The sequence below is a fragment of the Rhincodon typus genome, chromosome 20 (assembly GCF_021869965.1).
Source record: "Rhincodon typus isolate 14 chromosome 20, sRhiTyp1.1, whole genome shotgun sequence".
NCBI classification, from domain to species: Eukaryota; Metazoa; Chordata; class Chondrichthyes; order Orectolobiformes; family Rhincodontidae; genus Rhincodon; species Rhincodon typus.
The window spans coordinates 16,486,223-16,505,531 of NC_063351.1; the positions used below are offsets into that span (position 1 = coordinate 16,486,223).

General features: G+C 39.1%; 1 protein-coding gene across 6 annotated transcripts in view; it reads right to left on the minus strand.

The window, feature by feature from the left end:
- blnk (B cell linker) overlaps window positions 1–19,309 on the minus strand; it is a 186,626-nt gene that overhangs the window by 25,209 nt on the left and 142,108 nt on the right. For all 6 annotated transcript variants that reach the window (XM_048608674.1, XM_048608673.1, XM_048608678.1 and 3 more), the window contains 8 exons: window positions 18,982–19,072; window positions 15,536–15,622; window positions 14,252–14,302; window positions 9,327–9,352; window positions 6,149–6,171; window positions 3,221–3,322; window positions 1,877–1,919; window positions 456–498 (listed from right to left, as the gene is read on the minus strand). In XM_048608674.1, the coding sequence (XP_048464631.1) occupies window positions 456–498; window positions 1,877–1,919; window positions 3,221–3,322; window positions 6,149–6,171; window positions 9,327–9,352; window positions 14,252–14,302; window positions 15,536–15,622; window positions 18,982–19,072 (466 nt within the window). The remainder of the gene's footprint in view (window positions 1–455; window positions 499–1,876; window positions 1,920–3,220; window positions 3,323–6,148; window positions 6,172–9,326; window positions 9,353–14,251; window positions 14,303–15,535; window positions 15,623–18,981; window positions 19,073–19,309) is intronic.

The window sequence follows — 19,309 nt, forward strand, 5'->3', positions numbered from 1 at the left end:
TTTCTGAAGAAGGGTCTAGGCCCGAAACGTCAGCCTTCCTGCTCCTCTGATGCTGCTTGTCCTGCTGTGTTCATCCAGCTCTACACCTTGTTATCTTAAATTTACAGCAGTTTGAGTTTCAGGGAGTTAATCATAATCCAATGGTCTGACTATTCACATGATATAATGTTCCCTTGTTGAAACTTCATCACTCGCCACATGTTCTGCTGTTCTTTAAATTGTCTGACATTTTACTTAAAATACTGTTTTCATAACACCCAGAATCTCTATCATGCTGCCACCTACAGGATATGGTTGTATACTCTGGATAGGTATCATCTTGTCATTCATGCACACGTACAGATATGATCACACATCCAGAACCCAGTCACACCTCAGGAATAAGAGCAGATTAAATCTGAGGTAATCGGGCCATTCTTAAACTAAACCATTAGAGGAATAAAAAGATGACTAACTTGGTTCAGGGTCACATACTTCATACTCCTCATTGTCATCCTCCTGTAACAAAATTAAATGATTACGTTTATTTTCTTTCAGACATTTTAATGCCAACTAAATGAAAACAAATATTTACATGGGAGATTGTAGTTTTACTCTTTTACATGATTAGTACTTGAGAGTACATGCATGTTGTTACCAGTACATTGTGCATCACACACTGAATTGTTTAGATTGTAGGCTCATTAACAACCAATATCTTAATTACACACAGTGTAGACTTGATGCCAAAGATTTTTTGTTTTGTAAAAGTATTCTGCAGAATGGACAATGTACTACGCTGCCTTTCCTGTATTTTTTAAATAAGTTCTCAAAATTAAATTTAAGTATGTTCTTCCAGATCAAAGGCTGCAAGGTATTAAAATCTATAGGCGATAAAGCCCTAAACTAACACCATTGGAAATTCAACTAAATTGTTTAGAAGATAAAATGAATGACAACAAATTTAATCTTTAACAATGATTTTATGCACCTGTTCAAAAGTCCAGCTGCCAGTCCTTCTCCACAATGTGGTATTTTATAAGTTTCAATGGAAATCCCATTTTCAGGAGTTAATTTTAATCTCAGTTGTGGAATATGTTCGATCCATAGCTTAATATTGTTGCAAAAACAAAAATTCTCTCATTCTTCTCTCTCTGCAGAATGTACTAGAATCCTCAGTCATTGATAGTTCCGTTTAATTTGTGGACATATATCATGCTAGAATCATAAACTGCAATGTTGTCTAGTCACTGTTATTTATAAATGGTGACAAGAGCAGTTCTCACATTGACAAATGACTTATCACCCTGTGAGTGACTACTTAATTATGCCTTGCAATGCAGAAAAGAAAAAAAAAGGCTCAGTAACAGAGAGGACAGAAAAGCGTTATGGTAGTAAAAAGGGAAATACATGTTGTAACTCAAGGTTGCAGCAGTGTATAATATTGAGTAACAGTTTCTAATTTGTGTCTGCAACTGAATAAGCATTGGAACATTCTTGATATGTAACCAACTATTTCCTAATGATGAAGAAAATGCTGCAAATAACATTAGAAATAAAACTCAGATCTGTGTCCAAGATCAGAATGGGATTTTGTCCAGAGCTCAGATGACTGGAGTACATTCATGTTTCTGTCAAAGAAATGTATCTAATAGTTTACATAAAGAAACCAGCGTTCCACACAAATATTGTCATAATTAGACACAAACATTTCCAGCCAAACTCCAATGGGATTTGTGATCTGATCTATTAGATTTTTCAAAAACAAATTACTTAATTATTTTGTTTTTTATTTTCACATGGACCTATATTTCCATTGATTGTCCTGCACCAATGCTAAGGCTGTTTTAATCTGAACAGCAACAGAAAAGGACCTTTATTAAAGATTGAAACTCACGGGTTGAGGAATGGGAGCTTTTCTGTTCACTGGTGCTTCACTTCTGGGGAAAAAAAAACACACAAGGTGAGGAATACATATCAATTTACAATTAAGGTATAAGAGGGCAATAAGATGAAATTAACGTTCGGTGTTCCAACTAGATAGAACTAGCACATCTATAATTTAATGCGGACTGAAACAAGACTATTTTTAAATCCAAAAATATGTGTACCTATTTTGCCTCAAAATTTTCTGATCACCTTTTTGTTTTTTAGGAATGATGTTGATGTTAGGACTGGAACACTTTTCTGCACGTAGCACCAGTGTCACCACCATACATATCCATAATAATTGAAGATAGGAACAAGACTCCTGTTACACAGCCAGGTAAGTGCCATAACTGCGACTATTGAATGTACATGTCCTTATCAGGGATTTTTATGTTAAGACAAACATAGAAAATATATTTGTACGAGATCTCACTGATTTTAAACAGATTAATGTTTAAGGTAGGAGACAAAAAGGATGCTACTTTAAAAAAAAATGTTGATATCAGTGCTATAAATTTAAGGTAATGGCCTCCATTGTATAAAACCATTGGTTTGCTACCACGCATGACAAATTATTGGCAGTTTTGTATTTTTGACTACCAGCAGAAAATGGGTGAAAAATACCTTATTGCCTATTTTTAGGTTGGATTTAGTGCCCAGGGGTTGTGAATTATTTTAATTTTAATTTAAATTTAATTATTTGGCCAATTTGATAACTATTCTTGTAATCATTTTGTGATTTTCCATCTTTTTATAAATAAAGAAACAAGTTGGTTCCTCTCATTTCAACTTATTAAGTGAGGAGTAATTCTACAAAATTAACTTCTCATTAAGCTCAAGTAAGGTATTTCAAAATTCTAGAATTATTTCCTCGTGGTTCATGAAAGCAATGAAATCGTGGAAGGAAAATATAACTTATTGCAGCATCCTGTAATACGATCACCTCTTAATGCACTTCCTCTGTCCAAAATGCAGCTGCATTATTGGCTCTTGTACTTGATAGTTCAACAGCCCAGCCTCCTCTCACACACACATGGATAATCTCATCGTGGCCCCTACCTTTCCCCTAGCAATGGCTGCAGTTCCCCCGATTTGAGAACCTCAATCTGAGCCCATCTACTTTAGTTCTACATGTCTGAGTGCCTCCAGTATTTCCTGTTTATATGTTAGTTACATGCCCATGTTTCTCATGATACATTATTATTCTAAATAATTACTCAGCTGCATATTAATAATTGGTTTAAGATGGTTTGCTTAAACAGAGCATGTTATGGTTTCTTGTTTCAGTCATTTAGATAGACAAACTGCATACCTGGGTATTTCTGGTGTACCGCTTACTGTCGGAGATGATCGAGGAGGTAACGATGGACTTCCTGTTCCTGTGGATCCAGGTTTAGGAAGTTGTGGCTTGGACCTTTTGATAGTAATAAAGAATTTGTCTAATTAGCATCGATAGATAAACTGAGAACAGAGAAGTTTGTAAAGTTAAACAGCATGCAATTAAAACCCAAGAAAAGTATCTGAGACGTCAAAACTCCCGGGGCCAGCGCCATTTAGGAAATGGTGCCATTCTGGGTCCAAGTCGGTCAGTAAAACATAAAATGAAGACACAATGGAGATACCTTCCTTTGGTAGGTGGTTTCTTGACTACTCAGTCTTAGCTCCTTCCACCCTCCACTATTACAGGGGCTACCATATGTACATATATGCCTCAAACAATTACTAGCCACTACTTGAAACTACTTAACATTAACAAACTTAACAACATATTTGTTTACTATGATTAGTCCGACATGTACAAAAACGACCCAGACTTGCAAAGATGGTTCTCAGTAACTTGTGTAGTTCCAAAATTGCCAGAGTTTTTTCCCAATAGACACATGCTGAACATTTTGCTAGAAAAGAGGACAGAAGGAATATTTCCACCAGCCCTGCCTCATTTTCCTGTTGTGTCAGTAGGCAGCCTTTAGAGAGAAACATTGAGGCTTCAGCCTCTAGCCTATCTGATCAGAGGCCAGGAAACAAGCATTTAACATCCAGCAGGAAGATCTTTTTGTTATTGATTATGTTGGGTCAGAGATTGCTATCAGCACTCGCTGTCACTACTGCTGGTCTTTCCTTACTTCCCTGATGCAAAGTTCTGAGTGCGAGTATACAACAACCTGCATCTTATCAACTGTTCCAGAGGAAACTAATTCAGGATCAAAGGCTGTTTTCCTCATTCTAGCAAGATAGCCTACCAGTGGAACCACTGACCTAAACAAAAAACATAAAAAAAAAGGATGCTGGAAATCAGAAACAAAAACTGGAAAAACTCAACAGATCTGGCAGCATCTCTGGAGAGAAATCAGAGTTAATGTTTTGGGTCCAGTGACCTTTCTTCAGAACCACTAACCTACTCACATGAGTCTCAATTGATTGGATTACATAAGTTTATAGAAATTTTGAAATTAAGGACAAATAATGTATCAAAAGCCATATAATGTTTTGGAATATAAAGACCCTTAGCAAAGGGTTCGCATGTTGTACAGGACACGCTTAATTGTTTGCAAAAGTGGGAGAAAAATATTTAAAGAGTCCACCTGGGGGCAGTATTGTACAATTCAACAAGTGGAAAGCTAGTGTCAAACTGGATGTGTTTAAGGGATTGATATAATCATTTACTTCCAATTAAGACAAGCAATTTATCACCATGTTATATGGTACATAATTAGATGAAAAAGGGAAGTGGTTACATTCCTAATTTTGAATAAACAACTATTGCTATGCAATTTATTTCTGACTAAAAAGGCAGTGGAGATTCAGTCAGGATCACTCTTAAAAATTTAAATATCTAGTGAAAATTAGAAACATTTCTCCAAGGTAAATATCTGTTAATTTCTTGAATGATTTGTTTTGAATGCTGATAATCATGTAATCGGATCTGTCTATAAGAAGGTTGATGTCATTATAATCTGTAGCTGCCAAGCTTTACAGCAACTGTATTTTGCAATTACGCCAGCTAATTCATTTCCATTATCCATGGGGACAGTAACTTTTGCAAGTAATTTTTCAGAAATGATATCCGTACTGTTTGCAAAGAAATCTTCAAAAAGATTGAACAGTACCCGATATGAAAAGATGAAAGCTAATCATTAGTTTTAAGGACAGTTCTGGAATTCTTGAGGCCTTTTCTCCCAGACCAAGTCTACTGTCTCTGAGGTTTGCTCCTCCATATACTATCCTGTCTATGCGTAAGGATACAGCCTGGGCTATCCTTGATCCTAGTCTTGGGCAGCTAGCCTGAGCCAGATAATATTGTAAGAAATAGGAGCAGGAGTAGGCCATCTGGCCTGTGATGGATGTGCAGGCTCACCAGAGAGCAATAATTGGTGTTTAACCTAAGGGTCACCATATCTCAGGCGAGGAGTGAGTTTGAGAAGGTAACCATCACGGTTATCTGAGTGGGAATTGATTCCATACTGTTGGCATTTACTCTGCATTTCAAACCAGCCTTCCAATAAACTCAGCAGATGCATCTGTATCAACTCCCTAAGGTCTGAGTAATTATGCCTGACCAAACATAGTTGTATTTATTGCTAACATGCTGCACATCTTCCCATTACTTAAAAGTAGTGATTTTTCTATAGAGACTCTACATTGCTGTATTCTCTACCACTAATCACTAAGTAGTTCCAAAGCAAAAAGTCAATGGAGGATTGGTGACAACAAACTACCCCAAATAGGCTTAACCGCTACCACAAACTGATAAAGATGACAAATACCACAAGATACCAAGCGTGTCCAACTAGAAAAATATAGATTTAGATATGTATCATATACCATATATCTAGATTCCCAAAGAAGAACAGTAATGTTTGTGCATGAATTGGTCTCACAGGATGTGGTACAGATAGGCCAATAAAAAGAAAACATCCTTGATCTCCACTCTGGACGGTGTTTGGAATTCGGCCATTTTGGTTTCCAGACTTGCCAGTTTCGTACAAATAGGGAGATCTGCAGATATACCAGCAGGATCGGTGGGTGGAGCTCTGGTGGTCTGATCTCAATCTGCACAGTGGCATGAACAAGATGCAGATTTACATAGTCCATGTCTTTTTAAAAATATGACTGATGATTAAACACCCTCATTAAATAGCAGTTTCAAGGGGTCATCCATCAAATAGGTCAAACCCCACACACTCTGCCAATAAATAGGAAATTTCTTGGAACTATTCCTTTCTCAAAAATTGTAACTCACCTGGGCACTACTGGTGAAGCTTCCTAAACAAAACAAAGTAATTTCAGTGTCAAATGATGTTGAAATTATGTTATGAATGAGATTAAAGTGACATTTCATTGGTGCACAGGCATAATAAATTAATTAATTCATCATGTAAAGTAAGGATAAATGTGAATAGATATATGTAATTTTCAGCAGAATGCTTAAGGGAGAGAGGGCACCACTTCAGCTACTGCAAGGTACCATAGGCTGGAGTTTCAAAAAGTTGTGGAATTTGAAAGTGCAGGGCTGCAGATCACCTTTGGACTCTGATATCTCGGACAGTTTAAGTTTCAAAGGATTCTGTAGAGAGAATGAAGAAAGCACTCGCTGCCAATTAGCGACCACTCAGTTCATTAATAAGCTTGCGATGGGGCCCATCCATTTGGCACTGCAATTTGCAATACTTTTGAGTGAGCTCAGTCTCCTGCTTGTTTGTGTATCGCTGTCACATTAATCATAGGGTCCACACTAGTTTCTTTATTTATTCAAATGTGTGGAGCCAATTAACACTGGCCTGAGTACCTTCTCGTCCATGGATGCTGATGGCCTGTTGAGCCTTTAGGGAACTGTCTGCTCAAAACAGCAAAACAGCAGCTGCTCCTGTCTCCTGGTGATGTTCAATACCCTCTAACGGGGTGCCAGGCTTGTCTCTGGGCCAATTAGACCATTGACATTTTAAAAACAGAGGTCTCTTGACATGGGTTCAGGATCCGGAATTTACCAGGAGTCTGCTTCCCAATCCCACTTTGAAAGTCCACGCCATATTTCTGACACACCCAGAGATGCTGGAGGGAAGGGAATAGTCCTTTTAAAAAGCTTTCTCATGCCTGCGGCAAGTGATTTGATGCTTTCTCTTGGACCTTGGTGGTAATTGTGATTTTTGAACAGTGTTTTTGTAATAACAGTTAGACTTTCTACAGAGTTATTTATTTTCTCTCTCTAGTTCCTTTCACAGGCATCAGTGGATTTGCCAGTGGTGATTTTTTTTTTGAGTTGATGTACTTGGTGAGACAGGACTCCCAGGAGAGAGTGCCTGGCAGAGATTAGACTGTTCGTCAGCACTCTGCACAAGAAGAGAAACCACTTCGTCATGGGAGATGAACTGCTGGCAGCTGCATGTCTTTCCAGGAAGAACAGATCGCTGCGGCATCACTCTCTGAGACAAGGAACTTCTGATGAACTGGAAGGTTGAGCAGATGCTTTCCAATTAAAAGCACATTATGCTGTTTATGGCAAAGCATGTACAAAGCCATCTCAGGGTGAGCAAGGTCAGAAATCACACGACACCAGGTTATCGTCCAACAGGTTTATTTGAAAGCACAAGCGTGTGCTGGTGCATAGTACCATTCCCATATGTCAGTGCAATGGCCTACTCCCAGGGAAGTGCAGCCTATTTATGGGCTGTCGCTCTATGACCCTTGGACCAAACAGATGCTGAAAGATCGATGCCAGTAGCAAATGTTAGGGCTATTCTTTCATCATGCTGTGGTCTGAGATTAAAGTAGAAAGAACCCACTGGCCACCTCCAGATAGGTATTGCCAGGACTTATGGGTATAATTTTGTGTCACATGCCAAATAACAATGCCCCTTGCTCACACTGATGTGGAGGTGCCAGTGTTTGGCGGGGGTGGACAAAGTCAGAAATCACATGACACCAGGTTATAGTTCAACAGGTTTATTTGAAAGCACAAGCTTTAGAGCCTCGGTCCTTCTTCAGGTGTTAGTGAGAAAGTTAGTATCAAACACAGAATTTATAAGTAAAAGATTAAAGATTCACACCTTTGATGAGGATGTACTAAACAAACCTAAGATGTTGTTAAATCTTTAATCAGTTAGAAGGTTTTAATTGATTAATATGTATATGTAAATCCCCGAGTTCCTTTCAAGTCACGGTCCTGAGAGAACTAAAAAGGTTTTATCAGTGTAAAGAAGAGGTGACATTTTAGGTCAGACAATGCATGTTAGGTGTGAGACCTTGTTTAGAATCTGTGTTTTAGTTTGGAGTCAGACTAGTTTTATAACTGTGACTTGAAAGGAATTTGGGGATTTACATATACATATTAAATCAATTAAAACCTCCTAACTGATTAAAGATTTAATAGCATCTTAGGTTTGTTTAATACATCCTCATCAATGGTGTGAATCTTTGATCTTTTATTTATAAACTCCATATCTGATTCTACTTTCTCACCAACACCTGAAGAAGGACTGAGTCTCCGAAAGCTTGTGTTTTCAAATAAACCTGTTGGACTATAACCTGGTGTCATGTGATTTCTGACTTTGTCCACCCCCGCCAAACACTGGCACCTCCACATCAGTGTGAGCAAGGGGCATTGTTATTTGGCATGTGACACAAAATTATACCCATAAGTCCTGGCAATACCTATCTGGAGGTGGCCAGTGGGTTCTTTCTACTTTAATCTCAGACCACAGCATGATGAAAGAATGGCCCTAACATTTGCTACTGGCATCGATCTTTCAGCATCTGTTTGGTCCAAGGGTCATAGAGCAACAGCCCATAAATAGGCTGCACTTCCCTGGGGGTAGGCCATTGCACTGACATATGGGAATGGTACTATGCACCAGCACACGCAGAGAAACATCTTGGCAAGCAACCCATACAGCACCTTCATTTCAATTGCAATGACAGAATATTTGAAGACTTCTCTCTGCACAACTGTCTTTCATGTCTTAATCCCCTGTTCCTTTGTCAGTGAATGCTCATGGTTTTAGGCTTTGAGATTCTTGACGTTTACTGAAATTTTTTTCCATATATTGTTAAAAATGCTAAATTTTATTGGGTCATAATTTGTTTCTCCTACATTTATATATTGTAAATTAAGCTATAGATGCATGGAGTTAGGTCGCAGACTGGATGAGGAAAACAGCTCGAAGAACCATATGGTCCAATCCTGTTTCCATTCTTTTGCATCCAGATGATCCACTATTACTAAGACTGAGAGGGTAGTGTGACATTTGCACTTGTCTGTGTGCGGAAATAATAGCAGTACAAAACTATTTAGAAAGACATTCCGAAGATGTCAAATTAAAATTGTAGGTTTAGGAAATAGTTCTGCTGATACAGTTTAAAGTACTGTGTTCATAACATAAATTTAATCTGAAATATTTAGATCTGATGAATCACAAACTTACCTCTGTATCTGGAACTTCGTATACATCTGCGTACGGGAGATATAAAGTGGTTAAACACATTAGAATAAAATAAATTGATATGCTTCCATGCAAAATTAAATTCATTTTGATTTCATTTACTGGGGGAGGCAATAGTCTAGTGGTATTATTCTGGACTATTAAGCCAGAGACCCAGATAATGTTCTAGGGGACAGGGATCAAATTCCCCCATGGCGGATGGTAGAATTTGAATTCAATAAATATCTGGAATTAAGAATCTAATGATGACCATGAATCCATTGTCAATTGTCAGGAAAAACCCATCTGGATCACTAATGTCCTTTAGGGAAGGAAACTGTCATCCTTACCCGGTCTGGCCTACATGCAACTTCAGACCCACAGCAATGCGATTGACTCTTAACTGCTCTCTGGGCAATTAGGGATGCACAATAAATGCTGCCTAGCCAGTGACACCCTCATCCCGTGAATGAATAAAGAGAAAAAAAAGTTATGAATCAAATTAACCAAAGCAAGCTCTGATTCATGTCAACCAGTTGCTGAGTATGTGACTTTTTTAAAAAACTGAATATGTGCCAAGGACATAACTAGTCTTGGAGTTAAAAGATGAAATAAAAAATTAAGAAACATAATTCTGTGCCAAGTTTTGCTCTTGTATATTACCCTGAAACTATGAATGGGTAAGAAGTAGGCACATCTGAAATACTATTTTCATCTGCATCGATGATCACAGAGGTTTACGGTACAGAAGGCGGCCCTTCAGTCCATTGAGTCTGCACTGGTCAAAAACAAGCTTCCAGCTATTCTGTGCCATTCTCCAGTACTCAGCCCTTGCATTGTATGCCTTGACATTGCAAGTGCACATCTGAATACTACTTATGAGGGTAGTATGAGGGTTTCTGCCCCTACCACCATTATAGGCAGCAGGTTCCAGATTACCCCCACTCTCTGGGTGAAAAATAAAATTCCTCACATCCCCTCTCACCCTCCTCCACATTAAATCAAATGCCCCTGGATTGATCCTTCTACCAAGAGGAGATGTTTCTTCCTGACTGCTATCTCTACCCCTCATAATTATATACATCTCAATCAATGCTCTAAGGAAAACAACCCCAGCTGATTCAATCTCTCTTCATAACTGAAACTCTCCAGCCAAGACAACATGCTGGTAAATCTCCTTTGCAACTTATTCAGTGCAGTCACATCCGTCCTATCATGTGGATTCCAGAACTGCACAGAATACTCCAGTTCTGAACTAATCAACTTGTAATACAGTTCCAACATAACTTCCCTGCTCTTAAATACCACGCCTTGGCTCATAAAGGCAAATATCTTGTATGCCTTAACCACTTTATCTACCTGTCCTACCACCTTAAAGGACCGGTGGACATGCATACCAAGTTCCCTCTGATCCTCGGTGCTTCCCAGGGTCCCTCCATTCATCATGTATTCCCTTGCTTTGTTTGTCCTGACAAAGTGCATCACCTCACACTTATCCAGATTGAAATCTATTTGCTGCTGATCAGCTCGTCCAGATCCTCCTATAATCTAAGGCTATCCTCCTCACTAATTACCATCCCACCAATTTTTATACCGTATCATATCATATCCACGAACTTAATGAGCAACTCTCCAACATTCAAGTCGAAATTGTTTACATATACCACAAACAACAAGCGCCCAGACATTGATCCCAACCCCACTCAGTGCAGTCATAAAAACACCCCTCAACCAACAGCTTCTGCTTCCTGCCACTCAGCCATTTCTGGATCCAATTATCCCATGGGCTCTTACTTTCACTATCAGTCTCCCATGTGGGACCTTATCAAAAGACTTGCTGAAGTCCAAGTAGACTATGTTAAATGCATTACCCTCACCTACACACCTGGCCTTGTCTTTGAAAAATTCAGTCAGGTTGGTCAAACATGACCTCCCTTTAACTAAACCATGCTGACTGTTCTTGATTAATCCCTGCCTCTCCAAATGCAGATGAATTTTGTCCATCAATTGCTTCTAGTAGCTTCCCCACCACTAAGGATGGACTGACTGGCCTGTAGTTTCCAGCTTCATCTCTTGCCACCTTCTTGAATAATGGTATCGCATTGGTCCTCCAGTTCTCTGGCACCTCTCCTGCATTCAGAGAGGAATTGAAAATTGTGCCACTGTTGGTCCCCAGACACAGTGACAGAGGAGCTACAGAGGTCATGGTGACCTTTGCTGGGCTTTCCAAGATACAGGATTAGGTCTGTGTCTGTATATACGCCCAAAAGTTTAATGTACAGCCTATAGCCTCTTGCTTCCTTATGGACCAGAGATTTTGAGAGTGTCCTGCTTGGCAAGACTGAGGCTTTGCAGGCAGTTAAGAAATTCCTTCTAAAATTCTTCCCTGTTGGCAGAATTTTAAACTTTAGTGTGATCGGGCCTATGTTCTTCAACAACAACAACCTAAGGGTGGCAGGTAGGACCACAGCTGCTTGGCCTGTTAGACCTGGTACTGCAATTGGGCTTTCAGTCACCAGGGGGCAAGGCTATATGAAGTTCATCTGTCACTGCAAATGCTTGAGGCAGGAAAACGTCCTCACTCGCAAAGTGCCGTACGTCTCAGGTTGGAAAAAAAAGGCTCATCATTTACCATTTTCCAGGATATGCACAATTCAAATATTCTGAAGACCATAACTAAACTAGTAATGTTACCACTGTTGGAAGCCAATTTTCAAATTTTAATTTTGACACAGTGCTTCTATTGCATCAACTGACACACCCAAGTATCATTAGTAATGCTGTTACACAAAAGTTTGGTTAATTTAGGATACCGTTGAATGTTAAGCAATAATTCACAAAATAAACTGCAAGGATTAGGAACTAAGTCAGTTAGATTTAAAGTTTTAGAAATCATTATTAGCACACCTTAAACAAAAAACATAAACATATTCAATTCTATTTAACACTTTGAAGAATTTGTATTTGCATCATGTATTATTGCTATCTTATGACAAAACAATAGTTATGAATATAATGATAGTTAAAGGAATAAGAATCAGTTCAGAAATTACTTTCCAAATTGGGAACCAAATCATTGGCACATTTTGAAATTGTGCCTTGCACACCCATGCCTGGGTGATTAATATATATTTTAAAAAAGCACTGACCTGGGTACTGACCCACGGTCAACACCACTGGATTCTTTCTCTAGTCTGAAAAACAGCTGTCGCTCAGGCAATTTCATATACCTGTTACCATTGTCCTCCTTGTTCTATGACCTGCAACTTTGCTGATATGTCTATAATGTGGCACTTTATCTCTTGTAACCACATCAACCACATTACCCTCAACAATCCTCTCTATTTCACCAGAAAATGCAAGCAAGTTAGTTAAACATAAATTGGCTTTAAAACCACATCAGTTGTTCCTAATTAATCCAGACTTGTTCGGGTGACTGTAAAATTTGTCTCACTGAAAGCTTTCCATCAATGGCTCAAACTGTCTGGCCTCTCATTGATTGATAGCTCTCATACCATTTTTAAAAAAGGTTGTAACACTTCTAATTCTCTAGCCCTCTGACAACACCTTCTTAATCTAAAGAGGATTAGAAGATTATGGCCATTGGCTTCAGAATATTCCTCAACATCCTTGGTTGCATCTATCTGTCCTAGTAACTTATCAACTTTATATAGAGCCAATCTTTCTAACATCTCCTCTTTATCTATTTTTAGCTCATCTTGATAGCTCAACTGCTTCATTTTTGGGCAGCATCTTCTTTCTTCATAGAATCATAAATCATAGAAGCCCTACAGCGTGGAAACAGGCCCTTTGGCCCAATAAGTCCACACCGACCCTCAGAACATCTCACCCAGACCCATTCCCCTATAAACCACCTAACCTACACATCCCTGAACACTATGGGCAATTTAGCATGGCCAGTCCACCTAACCTGCACATCTTTGGACTGTGGGAGGAAACCGGAGGAAATCCACGCAGACACGGGGAGAACGTGCAAACTCCACACAGACAGTCGCCCAAGGGTCGAATCGAATCCAGGTCCCTGGCACTGTGAGGCAGCAGTGCTAACCACTGAGCCACCGTGTAAAGGCAGATGTATTCATTTAATATCACTGTTGTCCTCAGCCTTCATGCTCCTTGCGGTTCCTAATTGGCCCCACTTATCTTGTGGCTAACCTTTTACCATTTAAATGCCTCAGGAACACTTCTGAATTCTGTTTCAAGTTACCTACCGATCTCTTCTCAGACTCTCTTTGTCTTTCCTTTTCCATTTCCCCATGAGTTTTTTAGATTATGTCTACATTATTAATCTTTTTCTGCATTATCTTATACTCTCTCTCATCATTGAATGACCTCTTGCTCAACCTTTCACCCTCATGGAAACGTACTTTGACCATAAGTTTGCCCACCGATCTTTGATTCCAATTTATCTCGGATGATTTGTTTTCTACCAACTGGAATAACCTGTCCTCCAATTAAGTGTTTATACTTTAGATTGTTCCTGTTTCTTCCAAATGGCCAACCTAAACCTAATGATACTACAATCACTATTCCACAGAAGCTCCTTGATTGAACTTGATCTGACCTCATTCCCCAGAACCACATCCAGCAATGTCTCCTTCTATGTTGGCCAGGACCAAGTAAATTCCCCCAAAATGCATGTAAAAAACTCTCTTCTCACATCCATTTACATTCTTACTAATCCAGTATATGTTAGGATAATTAGTGCGCCTCATTATCACTCCTCTATAGCTCTTGCACCTTTTGTGTAATTTCCCTGCAAACTTGCTTCTTCGTATCATTCTCACTAGTTGGTTACTTATAGAATACATCCAGTAGTGTAATGGTACCTCTACTCGATGTCAACTATTAACTTTGCATATTGAAGGCATAATTCTAAAAATACATTTGTTTCCTATTTTTCTTACCGTGATCTTGTGGGCTTTGTGTGTTCAGCTGGCCTGCTGAGGCAGCTTGCCCTGGATGAAAAGATAAAGAAATGACATTTTAATTAAGGTGTATGGTTCACATAGAGTCTCTAGTATTTTGTCTTCTCCCAGCAGCAGATGACCCATGCTAGTACATATGCAGTGTGAGATTGTAACACAGCCATACTGTATTCAAACAGGGTTTGAATTATCTTATTCTTAATTTTAAATTATTTTATTGATGCTATAGCAAAGTTTCCCATTCACCAACGTCATTGACTCTTGACACTTATTTAAACGTAACAGGAACCTGAGGCTTAGCAGCGAGAGTAGGCCATTCAGCCCTTTCAGCCTGCTCCATCATTTGATAAGATCTTGGCTGATCTGGTGTAGTCTCAATTCTGTTTTCCTCCAATGCTTTCCAGGGTAAGACAATTCCACAGACTAATGTCCTCAGAAAACAGAATTCTCCTCATCTCCATCTTACAAGGGAGAACTTTTCTGTTTAAACTGTGCTCTCACCCATCCAATTCTAGTCTCCCACATTAATAGTGATCATTGCAGACTTACAAAATAAAGCAGGCATGATGATACCTCAGAACACCAACATTTTGGACTCAATAAACCACACTTTGCTGTTATCACCAATTCTAATAAGCTTTTTAAATATTTCTGCTTTTTAACACAAATTATTATGAGGTTGGATTTTCCAGCCCAACCCTCAACTCCACATCCTCTCCCCAGCCTCCTCACTAATGGGAAATCGAAAAAAATTGCAAAGGGGCAACTCCTCTTGGTGTTCTTGCTTTTCTATGTGTCTTCCTTATTTCCCATTCCCTTGGCTCACTGGCCACTAACCCTAACCCACAACATCCAGGCAGGGAAGGTGGAATTAAATTTTTTTAAAAAGGCAAATACCTTGACCAGGCATTATTCTGTCTGTATATCATGGCTAAGTAATGTAAAGAGTGCACATTGGTCTCAGACCAAGAAATATTTTTACTTCTTTTTAAGCTGCAGGGATGTGTACAATCACTTGCGCAGTGATGGAAGGAAAAAGATTGGTTGAAATCTTTTTAAAAAGTGGTGATTTCCCAGGTAGGACAAAGCCACCTATATTCTATGTTCACTTTTGCTGCAACATAATGGTATACTCTCATTTTGATGGAAGCCCCAGCAGACATCTCCAATTTTCAAATAATCCTGAGGCTGGAATTTCAGTTCTGTAATTTGAACTAATCTCATAATTTATATTTGGTACATAGTAAGAAAGTATTTGGATACCTGGACCATGAAGATGTCCTGCTTTGGGACTGGAGGATAACACCGATGGTTTGCTGTTCGGTTTGGCTGCTCTGTTCACCACAGGAGCTGATAAAAAAAAATTATGGGTAGCTATGTAGTTTAAGATTTTTTTTATACTCAGTGGAACATTTTAAATGTATGTAATAGTATGTTTTACAAATCTGCATTCCCAACACAGAGCCTCTTGCTAAAATAAAACCAAGAAGTGCGGATGCTGGAGATATGAAACAAAAAAACAGAAACAGTTGGAGAAACTCAGCAGGTTTGGTAGCATCTGTGGAGAGAGAAGCAGAGTCAGTGTTTCGGGTCCAGTGACCCTTCAGCGGAACCCATGCTGATTTCAGCCTATTAACTTTCATGGATCAGAAATGTCCACTGCAATTTGTGCCCAATTCTCAATATCTTCTCCCTTTAAAGAAAGACCATAAGACTGTAAAATAAAGGAACAGACTTAAGCCATTTGGCCCATCGAGTTAGCTCTATCATTCGGTCATGGCTGACATATTTCTCAACCATCCACTGGAACCAACCACATTCCCTTCCCCACCATACCTGACCTGACCCAGCAACACCCCTATCCTCCCTCTCATGCTGTAGCCAACACTCCAGCCACATTACCCCAACCCAGCCATCATCCCCATCACCTCCAACACCTCTCACCGCACACCGGTCCCAATGCCACACTGACAGTCCCAATCCCCCTTCCAGACCTGATTTCCCTTACACTGTTCCACCCCACCCAACATTCATCCATTCCCCTGATCTGATTTAACCCAACCCAATGCTCACTATTCCAAACACAACTTGCTCTTTCACAGTAAGTGTCTAAGTGTCTACACATATATTTACACTGCAGGGATTTTATCAAATTTCTGGGCCTTAGTTCAGCATGACTGAAATTTTCACAATCATTTGCGCAAGTTTAAAAATCTTGCCAGAAACTAGACCAGCCTACAAAACAGGTTATGGCCCAAGGATGAATTAAACACCATTGTGGGTTTGCCATAACCTTATTTGTTTGCAGGTTTTTGAAGTGGCTCTAAAAATGAAGCCTACTTGGGGCAAAGGGACTCAAACAGCCAGGCACATTTTAAATCATTAATTACATTTAATAAAAAAAAATACTAAAGAAAGTGACTACTGTACACCATTCTAGCAAACAAGTTGTTCTACATAGTTTTTAAAAGTCATTTTCACCTGTTTAAAATGGTATTACTGGTGGCAAACTGGACGCTCATTTTCAGTTGTTTTAATTAAACTACAAAAGTTACTTTCCTTCTACATAGTGGGTCCATTGACCCATTTGAAGCCTGTTCTTTGATTTATTTCTGGCATCTTGATCAAATCCTTTAATCAAGAAGAGATTTACCAGCATGTTGCCGGGTATGGAAGGTTTGAGTATAGAGAAAGGCTGGATGGGCTGAGACTTTTTTCATTGGACTGTGGGAAGTTGAGGAGCGACCTTATAGAAGTTTATAAAATAATGAGGGGTATAGATAGAGTTAATGGTAGCTGTCTTTTCCCTAGGATGGGGGATTTAAAGACTAGGGGGCACATTTTTAAGGAGCGAGATTTAAAAAAGACATGAGAGGCAAATTTTTTTTACACAGAGGGTGGTTCGCGTGTGGAATGAACTTCCAGAGGAAGTGGTGGATGTGGGTACAATTACAACTTTTAAAACACATTTGGATAAGTATATGAATAGAAAAGCTTCGGAGGGATACGGGCCAGGAGCAGGCAGGTGGGACTGGTTTAATTTGGGATTATTTTTAGCATGGACCAGTTGGGCAAAAGGGTCTGTTTTCATGCTGTATGACTCCAGATGTCTTAATATACTATCCATTCTAGCTCTTGAATTCATACTTGGCCATCTAGCCCTACACTCAGTGCCCAAGACTTCAAGCTTCAGTTACTTTAAAGACCTGATGATGTCTCCATTCCATCACATATGTGTTATTTGTGAAATTTATTTCACTTAATGAGATATGTCGCATCTCACTGGGGTTGCAGGCCAGAACTGAAATGTTGCTTTTCCTAGAGCTGTTGTAAAAGTTAAAAGATTTTCTCAAAGTATGCAGAGTTCCTCAATTTGCTATTTGTTCCTGGACCCAGGTTAATAGAAAGCACAGACCAGATTTCAGTCCTAAACAAGAATTACTATTGATTACAAATGAATAGATTTTAGCCACAGGTAAACAACTATGAACTATCGACACATAACTCTACTGGTTAAAACATTAACCTCCTTATAAACGCCCCCAAAGCACAGACAATAAAACATTTGTAATGGGTGGGAGAGCAGTTCAATGGCCCCGACACAAAGGGTCACTGAGGTGATCCTTTTGCTTGATAGGACATGCTGTTCATCGATTTCTCTTCTCCAGATACTTTCACTTTCTTACAGGAGGCATAGGACAGCTGGCTCACAATGATAAAGTCTTACAGTTACTGTTTAATTGTCACAGCTTACAGCAACAGCTGAGGGAAAATAAACTTTCTTTCTTCAGGCTTTTTACTGCAGAGAGAGAGCCCACCTCATCATTCGGAGTTCTGAAGGCTTCTGGCCATATCGTTCACACTCACAACCCATCAGCTACCTGGAAGCCAATCATATTGTTGTTGGTAGGCACAAGGCCTCTGTCATCAACAATTGAGCACATCTTCACAAACCAATCAACTACTTGTTGCCAGCTGAATCTCACTTTGCTTACACCCCTTGGGGACAGTTTGTCTGCAATCAGACTTCTACCATTGCTTGAACAAACACCAGTATTAACAGCACTTACAATGAGTGTCAGGTTACTTGCTTCTAAAAAGTGCTGATATCCTTCAACAATCCTTGGCTTCTAAATCAGTCCTGTTTTCAGTTCATTCCATAATCAAAAATATAGAAAAATAAAAAGAAATGGTCCTTATGTCTATTTATTATTATTTTTGGATGACAAAATCATAAATGTCAAATTGTTTAAAGGAGATATGAAAAATGCAGCAAATAAGTCTAATGTCAACATAAAGTTTTGTTGTTGTTATAATTTATTTTTGTTTCTTGCTGCCTTCCATTCTGGATGCCCATGTCCTCCACACCCCAAGATGATGGGCAAGCAACATTCCTCAACTCAGTCACCCATGAGATTTTCCTCTCTGGGAGGAAGTGTCTGAATTTTAGCTGAATGTGCCTAACAAGGGTTGTGATCAGGTTTGTTCTGTGTTGACGAATCTCACACTCCAATCTACTTCCCTGTATCACAGCAGCATGTTATTGCTGCTCAGGTTCAGTCGTTCCATATGTAGTAATTGCACTCATTGTAAAAGTGCTTCCTCTCAGTTCCCTGTACAGAGTCAGTGCCATAATGAATTGGAACTTGGGCAGGCCATCTCCTGAAGTCAACAACTAGTCAGCTGGAACAAACAGTTTCTGAACTTACGTTTCAATATTACTGCAGATGCACTTTTCTCTGTAGGGTCAATGTACGCATCATCACATTCATCATTTTCCATAGGAACAATATAATCATCCTGGAATTAAAGAAAACATTTCAACACATAGGAATACATGAATATAAGAATGGAAGATAATCAGTCAGCTCGCTCCAAATTCATTTACTATTTGAACATGAGTTTGGAGCACAAAATAAAGTTTATGAACTTTTTGCTGCTTCAAGGACCAAGGCAATTCCCTTCAAGTGAGCTTTATTTATAATAGAAAATGTATATAACAAGCTATCAACTGTAAACATAACTGATTCCTTATGC